At 47.3% G+C, this 13,096-nt stretch overlaps 1 protein-coding gene across 3 annotated transcripts in view; it reads right to left on the reverse strand.

Annotated features, from left to right (window-relative positions):
• Window positions 1–694: 694 nt before the first annotated feature.
• AKAP13 (A-kinase anchoring protein 13) overlaps window positions 695–13,096 on the reverse strand; it is a 343,718-nt gene continuing 331,316 nt past the window's right edge. For all 3 annotated transcript variants that reach the window (XM_050967379.1, XM_050967378.1, XM_050967380.1), the window contains 5 exons: window positions 12,521–12,565; window positions 10,288–10,338; window positions 9,041–9,490; window positions 2,447–2,750; window positions 695–1,388 (listed from right to left, as the gene is read on the reverse strand). In XM_050967379.1, coding sequence (XP_050823336.1) covers window positions 1,339–1,388; window positions 2,447–2,750; window positions 9,041–9,490; window positions 10,288–10,338; window positions 12,521–12,565 — 900 coding nt within the window. In that variant the 3' untranslated portion in view covers window positions 695–1,338. The remainder of the gene's footprint in view (window positions 1,389–2,446; window positions 2,751–9,040; window positions 9,491–10,287; window positions 10,339–12,520; window positions 12,566–13,096) is intronic.

Below are 13,096 nucleotides of genomic sequence, written 5' to 3' on the forward strand. Positions count from 1 at the left end.
CATTGGGGGCACATCTGCTAATTCTCACAGGGAATGATTATGATCCCAATTTTGCAGATGGAGAAACTGAGGCAAAGAGCTGCTAGGAGACTTGCACACAGTGCTCTGCAAGTTGCTTTGGGTTAGACATGAGCTATACAAGCTGATGGAATCTGGAGAAACAGAAGCCCAGTGATCATACAGATGGCATCACTAAGAAATGCCAGGGGAAGAAAATCACAGTCAGCAGGTTAAAAAAAAGTGATTCCCGAATGGAAGGTTCTCATCGGGTTTTATGATGGGGCAGTGAATTTGTAACAAAACAGTGTTGATCCGAAATGACATCTTGCTTGAGAAACAATCTGACAAAGAAAGCCTGGCTCAGGAAGAGGAGGGAATAGACTGTAACTCATACACATTAAAAAGCAGTTGTCACTTGAACACGGTCTGTTCTGGCTTCCTGGGATTACTTCACAAGTACAGCATCCTTTTTTGATTGTGTTTTTAACACATCCAAAGACATTAGGTTTGGTGCTGGAAACGGATTAAATTTTAATTCCTCTGCCCCAAAGAAATCCTTTGGGAGTAACTTTCAATTGTATTTTTTTTTACACTGTTGCTGCTGTCTAGTGTTTGGTACCTTTCTGAAATGAAGCATGTAACATACAATGTGCTTGGAAGGGGCATGAGGGCTAATAAAGATACACTCTGAGCATTAAGGCTAAGATATTTAATATCTACATGCGCCCTGAAAGTCATCAGGTATCCTTGGGCCGAGCTAAGCTAACCCAGCTTGTCTGTACAGACTGTAAATATATCCCAGTGGATACATAGACACATACATATATATATATATATTATATCTATATGCCAGTGTGTACGCACCATTTTCAGAGTCCTGGGCTTTTGCTAAATGCTTGGTTTTGGTTGTATTCCCCAGAAAAGGAGAATTTGGAGGCACAGACCCCTTGGGCCATAGTCTTTCATCCTTTAGCAGTAAGAAGAGACTGGGAACATCTATTCCTACGTTCAGCCAAGATTTGCACCCAAAGTGGGTGCTGTTTGCAGTGTGGTCAGCCTCTGCAGCCAGAATTCATCAAAAAACCGTAGGACAGAGCCCCTTTCCCACCATGTGCAGCCTTTACAAATGTTTTATTTAACACAGAGAGCTGGTGGGGTGCAGGAGCCAGGAGTGTGCTGCAAAACGTGGGAGGGGACGTTTCCGCTGTACAAAGGCTGAGAATGGTTGATGTGTAGAGGGAGAGCTGCTCATGTTTTGGCCCCATCAGATGCACGTACAGCGTCTAACACAGTACAGTGGAGAGGGAGGCTCATCCCTGCAGAATTAGGAGCAGACATTCAGCAGAAGATCTCCTCGCCATCTGGTGGTGCTTCTGATGAATGAGCATCTGGGAAAGGAAAGTCAGCCACGAATCACCACCAGAAGGAACAGGCAAGGAAAGGATCTATGTTAAAACAAACACTGCCTACCACCCAAAGGCCCATTCCCAAGCACACGACAACCTTTCTGGGTGGTTGACATGTAAAATACACCTTTTAGTTGCTAGACCCACCAGTCCCATGATTGTGTGACTGGCGTGCAGCAAAATTCCTGTAATCTACTAGCAGCCTCTCTTCCCTGAGGTGCTGGGTTCCAATTTGCCCTGGGTCACAAGTATGCTAGGTTTGAGGCTCACAAGCTATTTTCTCGCTAACATCAATCCATGTGTGGAAATGACTGTATCACTTTACATTGGCAGGTCAGGAGTGAAGTGCATAAGCTCAGAGGGGGAGGAGTGGCAACTGGACTAGCAAGGGGTGCTACAGGTCAGGAATGAGGTGCCCTGACAGAAAAGGGAGGAAGGGACTCGAATGGCAGGGGACATTGCAAGAGAAGATTTCATGGACATAGGAAAACTTTTGAAACCTGTGCCTAAGACCTGGCCCTGGCTCCAGGCAGTGTTTATCAGCACCTCCCCTACATAAACATGGAAATTGCACAACAGAAGTAGACAAATATAAGGAGAGCCCAAGCTATGAAGCCATTTGTGTTAGGTTGGGAGAAAGGAGGGAGAAGGGAGCACTAAGTGCCCCCTGGCCATTTGCTGACAGGATGAAACCCATCAGGCTGGGCATCAGCGTAACTCCCATGGCTGCAGAAAAGGTGCTCCCATATTGAAGCCCTGGAGAGCAGCAACAATGCCATATAGAAGAGAGCGGGGGGAAGAAAAATAATAAAAATCAAAGAACATCGTCATGTCTGTTCTCTGCATGCATGGGACATCCTCTCTCCCTCCCAAACACGCAGAATCACCTTCTGCTGGAAAATCTGCTCACGATCTCTGTTTTTCTCCACCCCTCGCTTAGTTATAACCCATCCCTTTGGGCTCTCTGAGATTAAACAGCCACAGAGAGCTGCAAGCTCGCTAACCCCTAAAGATCTCCTCGGGCCCCATCTGACACTCACCAGCAGGTTGAGAGCGGTGTCCTTTGCCCTTTTTCTTCTTATCCTTCTTGTCCTTTGGCTTGGATAAACCGAAGAGGCGGGTGGACTGCTGCACCTCGGCTGCCTTGTTCGTCTGGTTCGTTGCGCTAAGCAAGTGGAAAGTGCCTTTCTCTTTGTGTGTCCTTGAGAGACTGTTCCTTTTGGGTGATACAGACAGTCCTGCATCAAAGTGCCCCTGTTTGGGAAGGGAAGAACTGTGCTGCTTGGAGTCCTCACCGGTGGGCTGGGAGGGGATCCTCACCATTTTATCATGGGGGTTTGAAACCTGCAAAGAGGAGAACAGAAGTGTTTTATTGGCAGAAGCAGGCACAGCTCAAAATCATGGGGAGGGTAATACTACCATGACCGCTGCCAAGGCCAGTCTGTTGCCCTGCATGCTACCTATAATCACCACCCAAAAGTCACCTCCCAGTCAAACGGACATTTTCTCCTAACAAAAGCCGAACACCCAGAGGCAGCCCTCTCCGTCCAAGCGGGAAGAGACAAAGATTTTAAAGATGAACCCTTCCACTCCTTTCCAGATACAGATGGTGGCACAATCACCTACAGATGAGTCCTCTTTAAAAATCTAGGAAACCCAGGCTCCTTCCCCCTCTCAGATGCAGATGGTGGTAGAAGCCATGGGAGCTTCCTAGGGAAGAGAATGTTGTAGGATGTACTGATGCATGACAACAAATTGAATCTTCCTAAGTACAAAAGACAAGACAAAATATTGTACTGCTTTTCTAATGTGTCCTCCAGCAACATAACTGAACCCAGTGTATTTAAAAGGGGGGCGGGCGAGTTAAGACATGAATTCCTATCCCTACATGCTCCATCAAACGTCCCTATTAATAGCTTTGATATGTTGTGGAGGCGACATCAAGTACGAGCCCTAGGAGGATGGTGAGGTCGAATACAAATCAGGAGGAATCACGGCCAGCTGCTGTGGGGGATAGACCGGAGAATCGCATTGTCACCAGGAAAAGGCAAGTCTACGTGATTGGAGACTCTCTACTGAGAAGAGTAGACAGGCCTGTAACTAGACCGGATCGGGAGAACAGAAGAGTGTGCTGTCTGCCGGGGGTTAAGATACAGGATGTGGACTTGAGCCTGAATACGATCTTAGCGGGAGCGGGAAAAAATCCGTTGATTATCCTTCATGTGGGAACGAACGATACGGCTAGTTACTCACTGGACTGTATCAAGGAGGACTATTTCAGACTGGGGAAGAGGCTTAAAGACATCGAGGCTCAGGTGATCTTCAGTGGGATTCTGCCGGTTCCTAGAGCGGGGCGACGAAGGAGGGACAAGATTATGGCGATCAACAGATGGCTCAGGGAGTGGTGTTATAAGGAGGGCTTTGGGATGTACGGTCACTGGGACGCGTTTACGGATAGACAACTGTTTGCTCACGATGGACTTCATCTCAGCAAGGAGGGAAATAGGATTCTAGGATGGAGGCTCGCCGACCTCATCAAGAGGGCTTTAAACTAGAAAGTTGGGGGAGATGGTTGGGAAATGTTCGGGAGATCTCCACGCCAGAACATAACCTGGAGAGGGAAGTAAACAAAGTGAGTGGGGATACCCTTGCGGCCCCAAGATTTGATCCAAGGAGGAATAGTGGAGTAGAAACCAGAGTAACGGGTGATGCTGGTGGCAGACAGTTTGTGCACGACGGGGGAAAGAATGTCACTGACGCCAAACGCCGAAAATTAAAAGGTTTGTACACTAACGCGAGGAGCCTAGGTAACAAGATGGAGGAACTGGAGTTACTCGTGCAGGAAGTGAAGCCGGATATTATAGGGATTACCGAAACCTGGTGGAATAGTACTCATGACTGGAGCACGGGTATTGAAGGCTATGTGCTGTTCAGAAAAGACAGGAAGAAAGGCAAAGGTGGGGGAGTAGCCTTGTACATCAATGATGAAATTAAATGTAGCGAAATAAGATGCGATGGAATGGATAAGACGGAGTCCGTCTGGGCAAAAATCACGCTGGGTAAAAAAGCAACTAGAGCTTCCCCTGAGATAGTGCTTGGGGTGTGCTACAGACCGCCGGGATCGGATTGGGATATGGATAGAGACCTCTTTAATGTCTTTAATGAAGTAAACACAAAGGGGAAATGTGTGATTATGGGGGACTTCAACTTCCCGGATATAGACTGGAGGACGAGTACTTGCACGAATAATAGGGGTCAGATTTTTCTGGATGTGATTGCGGATGGATTTCTTCATCAAGTAGTTGAAGCACCTACTAGAGGGGATGCCATTCTAGACTTGGTGTTGGTGAGCAGTGAGGACCTCGTAGAAGAAATGGTGGTAGGGGATAACCTTGGTTCGAGTGATCATGAGCTGATTCAGTTCAAACTAGATGGAAGGATAAACAAATGTAGATCTGCGATTAGGGTTTTTGACTTCTCGAGGGCTAACTTTAAAGAGTTAAGGAAATTAGTTAGGGAAGTGGATTGGACGGAGGAATTAGTGGATTTAAATGTGGAGGAGGCCTGGAATTACTTTAAGTCACAGCTGCGGAGACTGTCGGAAGCCTGCATCCCGAGAAAGGGGAAAAGAACCATGGGCAGGAGTTGCAGGCCAAACTGGATGAGCAAGCAACTCAGAGAGGGGATTAGACAAAAGCAGAAAGCTTACAGGGAGTGGAAGGAAGGCAGGATCAGTAAAGAAAGCTACCTTGCTGAGGTCAGAACATGTAGGGATAAAGTGAGGAAGGCTAAAAGCCGCATTGAACTGGAACTTGCAAAGGGAATCAAAACCAATAGTAAAAGGTTCTACAGCCACATAAATAAGAAGAAAACAAAGAAAGAAGAAGTGGGGCCGCTATACACTGAGGATGGAATGGAGGTTAAGGATAACCTAGGCATGGCCCAACATCTAAACAAGTACTTTGCCTCGGTTTTTAATAAGACTAGTGAGGAACCTTGCGATGATGGAGGGATGATAAACGGGAATGTGGATGTGGAAGTGGATATTACTGCAACTGAGGTAGAGGCCGTACTTGAACAGCTTGATGGGTCGAAGTCGGAGGGCCCGGACAATCTCCACCCGAGGATATTAAAGGAACTGGCGCGTGAAATTGCGAGCCCGTTAGCGAGAATTTTTAAGCGATCGATAATCTCGGGTGTTGTGCCGTATGACTGGAGGATTGCTAATGTAGTTCCTATTTTTAAGAAAGGGAAAAAGAGTGATCCGGGTAATTATAGGCCTGTTAGCTTGACGTCTGTAGTATGTAAGGTCTTGGAAAAAATTTTAAGGGAGAAAGTAGTTAAGGACATAGAGGTCAATGGTAATTGGGACGAACTGCAACACGGATTTACTAAAGGTAGATCGTGCCAAACCAATCTGATCTCCTTCTTTGAGAAGGTGACGGATTACTTAGATAAAGGAAATGCGGTAGATATAATTTACCTAGATTTCAGTAAGGCGTTCGACACGGTTCCGCACGGGGAGCTGTTATTTAAATTGGAAAAGCTGGGAGTGAATATGAAAGTTGTAAGGTGGATAAGGAACTGGTTAAAGGGGAGACTCCAGAGGGTCGTATTGAAAGGTGAACTGTCGGACTGGAAGGAGGTCACCAGTGGAGTCCCTCAAGGATCGGTCTTGGGACCGATCTTATTTAACCTTTTTATTACTGACCTTGGCACAAAGAGCGGGAATGTGCTAATAAAGTTCGCGGATGACACGAAGCTGGGGGGTATTGCTAACACGGAGAAGGACAGGGATGCTATTCAAGAAGATCTGAACCACCTTGTAAACTGGAGTAATAGAAATAGGATGAAATACAATAGTGAAAAGTGCAAGGTCATGCATTTAGGAATTAATAATAAGAATTTTGGATATACGTTGGGGGAGCATCAGTTGGAAGCGACGGAGGAAGAGAAGGACCTTGGGGTACTGGTTGATAGCAGGATGACTATGAGTCGCCAATGTGATACGGCTGTTAAAAAAGCAAACGCGATTTTGGGATGCATCAGGCGGGGTATTTCCTGCAAGGATAAGGAGGTGTTAGTACCGTTGTATACGGCGTTGGTGAGACCCCATCTGGAATACTGTGTGCAGTTCTGGTGTCCCATGTTCAAGAAGGATGAATTCAAACTGGAACAGGTTCAGAGACGGGCTACGAGGATGATCCGAGGAATGGAAAAACTGCCTTATGAAAGGAGACTCAAAGAGCTTGGCTTGTTTAGCCTGGCCAAAAGAAGGCTGAGGGGGGATATGCTCGCCCTATATAAATACATCAAGGGGGTTAACGTTAGGGAGGGAGAGGAATTATTTAAGTTTAGTACTAATGTAGCCACGAGGACGAATGGGTATAAACTGGATATTAGGAAGTTTAGACTTGAAATTAGACGAAGGTTTCTGACCATTAGGGGAGTGAAGTTCTGGAATAGCCTTCCGAGGGAAGTAGTAGGGGCAAAAGACTTTCCTGGCTTTAAGACAAAGCTTGATAAGTATATGGAGGGGATGTTATGATAGGATCGTCAATTTGGGCAATTGATCTTGAATTACCACCAGACAGGTTTGCTCAATGGTCTGCGGGGAGATGTTGCATGCGATGGGTACTGAGTTGCTGCGGAGAACTCCTTCTTGGGTGCTGGCTGGTGACTCTTGCCCACATGCTCAGGGTTTAGCTGATCGCCATATTTGGGGTCGGGAAGGAATTTTCCTCCAGGGCGGATTGGCAGGTGCCCTGGAGGTTTTTCGCCTTCCCCTGCAGCGTGGGGCACGGGTCGCTTGCTGGTGGTGTCTCTGCAGCTTGAGGTCTTCAAACCATTTTTGAGGATTTCAATAACTCGGTCCTGGGATAGGGGTTGTATAAAATTGGATGGGTGGGGTTCTGTGGCCTGCCTTGTGCAGGAGGTCAGACTAGATGATCAGATTGGTCCCTTCTGACCTATGAGTCTATGAGTCTATGAGTCTATGAGATGATGCGTGCCTCCAAGAAGTTGCTTTCTTTTGATGACCCTGGCATCTTACTGGTCTTCAGCAGTGTTTTCTCTCAAGTGTTCCTATAGCACCCCGGCCAGATTATCTGAGCTTCCTGCAAGTAAGTTAGATCTACGTAATAATGCATGCAACTTCTTTGCAGAACGTGGCATGTTTACCTGCTCTCAAATAGATCATAATTCACAGGGCCTTGTTCAGTATTCAAAATTGCATGAAGAAATGTCAGCCCCTGGGCTGCTCAGGAAACTGGGGGTAGCAAGTATTCCTCCGACTCCCTCCTATTCAGAATTTACCGTTGGAGATAAAGGATTGGTCTATTAAGTCCCATGGTGCTGTTTCCACTCCCTGAATGCATGACACCACTTCTGCTTCAGCCCAAAACAAATTACATTTTCTTATGGAATTAATTCTGTGTCTTAATTAAAGATCTGCTCCAGGCCTGAAATCAGAGTTCTGCACATATCTGTATGAACTAGGCAATCTTTCCCTCATCCAGACCCCTTCCAATGATTTAGTTCCCTTCTTTGCTGCAGAACTAACTACAACTTCAAACAGAAAATAAATCCCAGCTCACTAAGAAGTATGCGCGGTCCCTGCATGGAGCTGCAACTCTGTACAGCTCTATCTGCTCTGTTCCCACCCTCACTTGCTCTGTCGTGTCTATATGCTAGACCGTGAGTCTTGAGAGCAGGGACACAGCCAGCTAGCTGTTTGTTAGGCACTATGTTTGCCCCAGGAATTGAAATTAGAGAGGGTGTTAGAATTTCAGGGGGTGGGGGGGACGGGAGGAGAGAGGGTGTTGGAAAATGACTAAATTGGTAACATTGCGTAAATAATTGACCATGGGGGGAGGGGGGGTTATAGGGAAACCACACTTTTGGGTGCTAGTTCACATATACAAATACTAAGGCCTAGCAGTGCAGTCACAAGGCTTATACTGGGGGAGCTGATCAGCACCAAAATTGTCACCATCAAGCTGCTTCTGTGAATGCTGAGGGGTGTGGTCAGCCCAACAGTTTGTCCCAGACTAATGGACTGACTGCACATGGAACTAATCTGTGCTTGTCTGTACGTTCCTCACAGGTGAACAAAAACGGTGTGAAAAGGCTGAAGTGAAATGCACCAGTGATTTCGCCCTCAGCATCCCTGTATATGCTCTTCTCTGCCATTTGCTATCAGACAAGTGAGGAACGTCTCAAAAACAAGCCAGCCAAACACAGATTCATTCACAGATGGGTCCCACTAGAAAGATAAAAGACTATATTTTCACATACCCAGCAGGACCTGCTAGGAATCTTGATTCGACAACACTCTGAGGAATGTCTTTTGCCAGATGTCTCACCCTGCAGCCTTCTGAGACATAACAGGCCCAAACATCAGGTGCAAAAAGAGATGCCACTGGTAGAAATCAGGCCCCACATATCAGCGTCACAGCTTCTAGATTTCACATCTAGTCTGACCTCCTGCATCACACAGGCCACAGAACCTCCCCTGGTAATTCTAGTAATGAGCCCATCAATTGTGACTCAACTAATTCATCTCTTTTAGGAGACATCTTGTCACCCCAGTCACGTGCCCTGCCTGAGAACTCAACTGGGAGCAGAGTGATTACCTGTCTGAGGTCAGGCTCCATCTGCACTGGGGGTAATTGCTCCACATCTCTCTTGAGCTGCTCCTTCTCCCTCTCCAGTTGTTTCTGTGCTGCTCGCAGCCGCTCCAGATCCAGCTGGTAGGCTTCTTTCCTCAGCTTCAGCTCTTCTTTCTCCCTTTCCAGATCTTGGTGCCCCTTCTGTGCCTGCTCCTCTCGCTGGGCCAACAGCATCTCCCGCTCTGTCAGCTCCTTCTCCCGGGCCTCCCACTCCTTCTCTCTCCTCCGCTTCTCCTCCTGGTGCTGGGCCTGCTGCTTCTGCAAGTTGGCCAGCTCCTGGCGCTGCTTCTCCAGGCTCCGCTGTTTCTCTTGCTCGATCAAGGAGTTTGGCCGGGAGGAGCTCCGTGTCAGCGCTCTCTCACTGAGAACCAGCTTCTGATCCTCAATATAAGTATCCTGCTGCAACACTATTCCCTGAGGGGAGAGGCAAGGACAAAGTCAGTGTTGTGCCTCCCTTCATTAAATGCACAGACATGCAGTAACTCTAACATCACGAGGCACCTTGCAATTGTAGTATGGGGAACGAGGGGGGAGGGTTAATTAATCATTGTTAACCTACATCAGTGTTTCCCAAAGTTGGGATGCCGCTTGTGCAGGGAAAGCCCCTGGTGGGCCGGGCCGGTTTGTTTACCTGCTGCGTCCGCAGGTCCAGTTGATTGCGGATCTCACTGGTCACGGTTCACTGCTCCAGGCCAATAGGAGCTGCTGGAAGTGGCAGCCAGTTCGGCCCTCGGCCCGCGCCACTTTCAGCAGCTCCCTTTGGCCTGGAGCAGCGAACCACGGCCAGTAGGAGCCGCGATCGGCCGGACCTGCGGACGCGGCAGGTAAACAAACCGCCCGGCCCGACCTGCCAGGGGCTTTCCCTACACAAGTGGCGTCCCCTGTTTGGGAAACACTGACCTAGAGAGTCCAGTAGGGCTGGTTTATTTGAGGCACTTATTTGTAAGGCACAGAGCAGGCTAGACCTGCAAAGCACTTGTAGCCCCTGCTGGCCTGGGCAGCAAGAGACCAGGAGACAGTACTCCCACATGCCAGTGCAGAGTCACTAGGACACTGGACTGGACCCTTCAGTCTCACTCAGGACGGGCAATGCAAAGGGAAGGGAGTGGGGGTGAAATGCTGACCTCACCACAGTCAACACTCACTGAGGGGACCTGCTGTTTGGGAAAGAAGCACATCAAAGCAGGGTACTATGTTTACAACTGACCTACCTGCAAAGTGCTGAGCAGGTTGTGGAGGTACGTAATGCTTTGGAGAACATGCTGCAAGGAAACAAAAGCACAAGAGTGTTGCTGTTACACCTCACCTTACTGTCTAACCACAGGCAAAGCCCTTGTCTTTTACATTATAAAACTCTACCAATGAGTAGGGCTCTGTGTTTGTCACAGAGGTGGGGGAAGTCGCTCATTCTATCACTTCCTGTGACCTCCATGACTTCTGCAGTGGCCAGTGTGGCTGACCCCAGGGCCACCCAAGCACCTGGCCCTGTGCACAGCGGCTCAGGCAGCCCTGGGGACAGCCACACCAGCTGCTGCTGGAGCAATTCTGCAGCCAGCTGCTGCTGGTGTGGCCCCAGGGCCAGCCACTGCTCTGGCAGCCCTGGCCAGCTGGCCTCAGGGACCGCCCAAGCAGTGGTAGATATGGCTGCCCAGGGGACCACCTGAGCGGCGCTCCTGGGTCATCTAGAGCAGCTGCTGGCCCCCTGGGGTTCTCCCCACCTGGCAGCAGGCCCCACAAGACTCCCTCCAGCCTCCTGGCAGCTGGTGCCGCAGGCTCCCTCCCCACACCCGCCAACCCAAAGACTTAATCAGGGATATTTATGGTACAAGTCATGGACAGGTCACAGGCGGTGATTTTTTGTTTCTTGACAGTGACTTGTCCATGACTTTTACAAAAAATACCCCTGATTAAATCATAGCCTTCGCAATGAGGTTTACAAAGCCATGACACTTTATTTAAAGCCACACAGACATCCTTTTACTTCCCCGACTCCTACCATGCTCTCTTCCCTGTACCTACTTATCCAAAACACACGTACTGGTCACAGGTATCTATTTAGCCATCCATTTCTCTTGGGCATCTCAGAGACAGCTAAGATAATCTCACCCTGGCCTTCCTCAGCGATCAGTGCAGTGACCGGTCATTGAAAGAACCTGACCATGGCATCTGGCGTGCACATACTCTCACAACAAGGTGTGTGAATCATGCACAGAACCATGGGATTGCTGATACCTCACAGGAATTTGCAGGTTCTTTCTTTAAACCAGAGATTGGCAACCTTTGGCAGGCGGCCCATCAGGGAAATCCGCTGGAGGGCTGGGTTGGTTTCTTTACCTGCAGCGTCCGCAAGTTCGTCCGATTGCAGCTCCCATTGGTCGTGATTCACTGTCCCAGGCAATGGGGGCTGCGGGAAGTGGCGTGGGTCGACGGATGTGCTGGTGACTCTTCCTGCAGCCCCCATTGGCCTGGGATGGCGAACCGTGGCCAGTGGGAGCTGTGATCGGCCAAACCTGCAGACGCTGCAGGTAAACAAACCGTCTTGTCTCGTCAGGGGTTTCCCTGATGGGCCAAAGGTTGCCAATCCCTGGTTTAAACTATTTCCTGCTGTATCAACAGGTTGAAGAGCTAATGACGCTAGGGAAATGACACTGGGAGGGAAAGGGACTGGAATAAGCTGACCATATTTTCAAATTTACAGGGAAACAACTGTTGGGGTAAAAATCATAAAATGGCCCAGAATGTGCGCCTGTCATGTCTGTGCACAAATGCAAACCCCTGCATTTATGTTGCAGGGAGAATCTGCAAAATAATGGGCACACAAATGCCTCATGAATATTATTGGAGGCCCTTTGAAAATATAGTCCTTAAAAGCAAGTGCTCCAATATCATATACTGGTATAGTGCCAACAGAATGTGATGCTTTGAGTGACTTCTCGTATCTCAAAACACTGGCTAAGTGCTTCTTTCAATCTTGCTGAACATACTGTAATTACTCGTTTAATACAAAAATTCTATTGACAAAAACTGCAGTATTTCCAATACTTGTGTAATAAATGTTATTAAGGGAACCTTTGCTCATTGTGATACTTAGCTGCCATTAGAGTTAATTGGGAGTTATCGAAGCGTATCAAAGGGAGAATAGAAACCTAATTGCCCCAACTCACTGCACCTGCATCATACAATTATACTCATTCTATCCGCAGATGCATGGTAAATAGAGTCACGTGCTTTCTAATTATAATTAAACCTTGATGTCTATAATCAACGTGTATCCTACGGCTGGCAATTAGATGCCAGTCAGCAAATCCTTAGTCTGAGCATCCAAGCCTAAATGCACACAACACAGTGTCTTGTTACACTTTAATCTCACCTATTGAAATACTTGGTGCCTAAACTGAAGGGGAAAAAAAATCCACAGAGTTAAGCCAGGGAGATTTTTCTCACCTCGTTGTTTCTTTTCAACACGAACATCAAATTAGCATTTCCCCCCTGTAAAAAGAACACATAGATTTAATAAAAAGGCAAATGAGAAATCACAGGAACTGTCTTTCTAAGTAGGATTAATCATAGAAACACACTCTTGTTTTCCTTTTTGGAAGGGCAGAACTCATGTAGTTTGTAGTAAGTGAAAAATCATAAAATCAAATGTTAATTAGAGATCATTTTGTAGTGATTTGATAAATTCATCCACAGAGAATGGGTGTGAGATTATGTTTGGCCTTGGTATTTCAATAACGATGCATAATTAGACATGTTTTACTTGATTTGCAGACAGATGGCAGATAACCAGTACCACGTAAGAGTCTATTATCCAGTAAAATTGTTTTAAAGAGGAAATTTTAGTTAGCGTAAAATTGGTTTTGAGCACGTGCCCCCATTTTTTTTTCCCAGTGGGGTAGTTTTAACTTGTTCTAGTATGTCCAGAAATATATGTTTTTTGACTTAAAAAGAAGTTACAATTCAAGTGTTAAAAGTGTCAAAGGCCCATGGATGACGTTTGACACACACACAACAATAGTA

The sequence above is a fragment of the Gopherus flavomarginatus genome, chromosome 9 (genome assembly GCF_025201925.1).
Source record: "Gopherus flavomarginatus isolate rGopFla2 chromosome 9, rGopFla2.mat.asm, whole genome shotgun sequence".
Classification (NCBI taxonomy): Eukaryota; Metazoa; Chordata; order Testudines; family Testudinidae; genus Gopherus; species Gopherus flavomarginatus.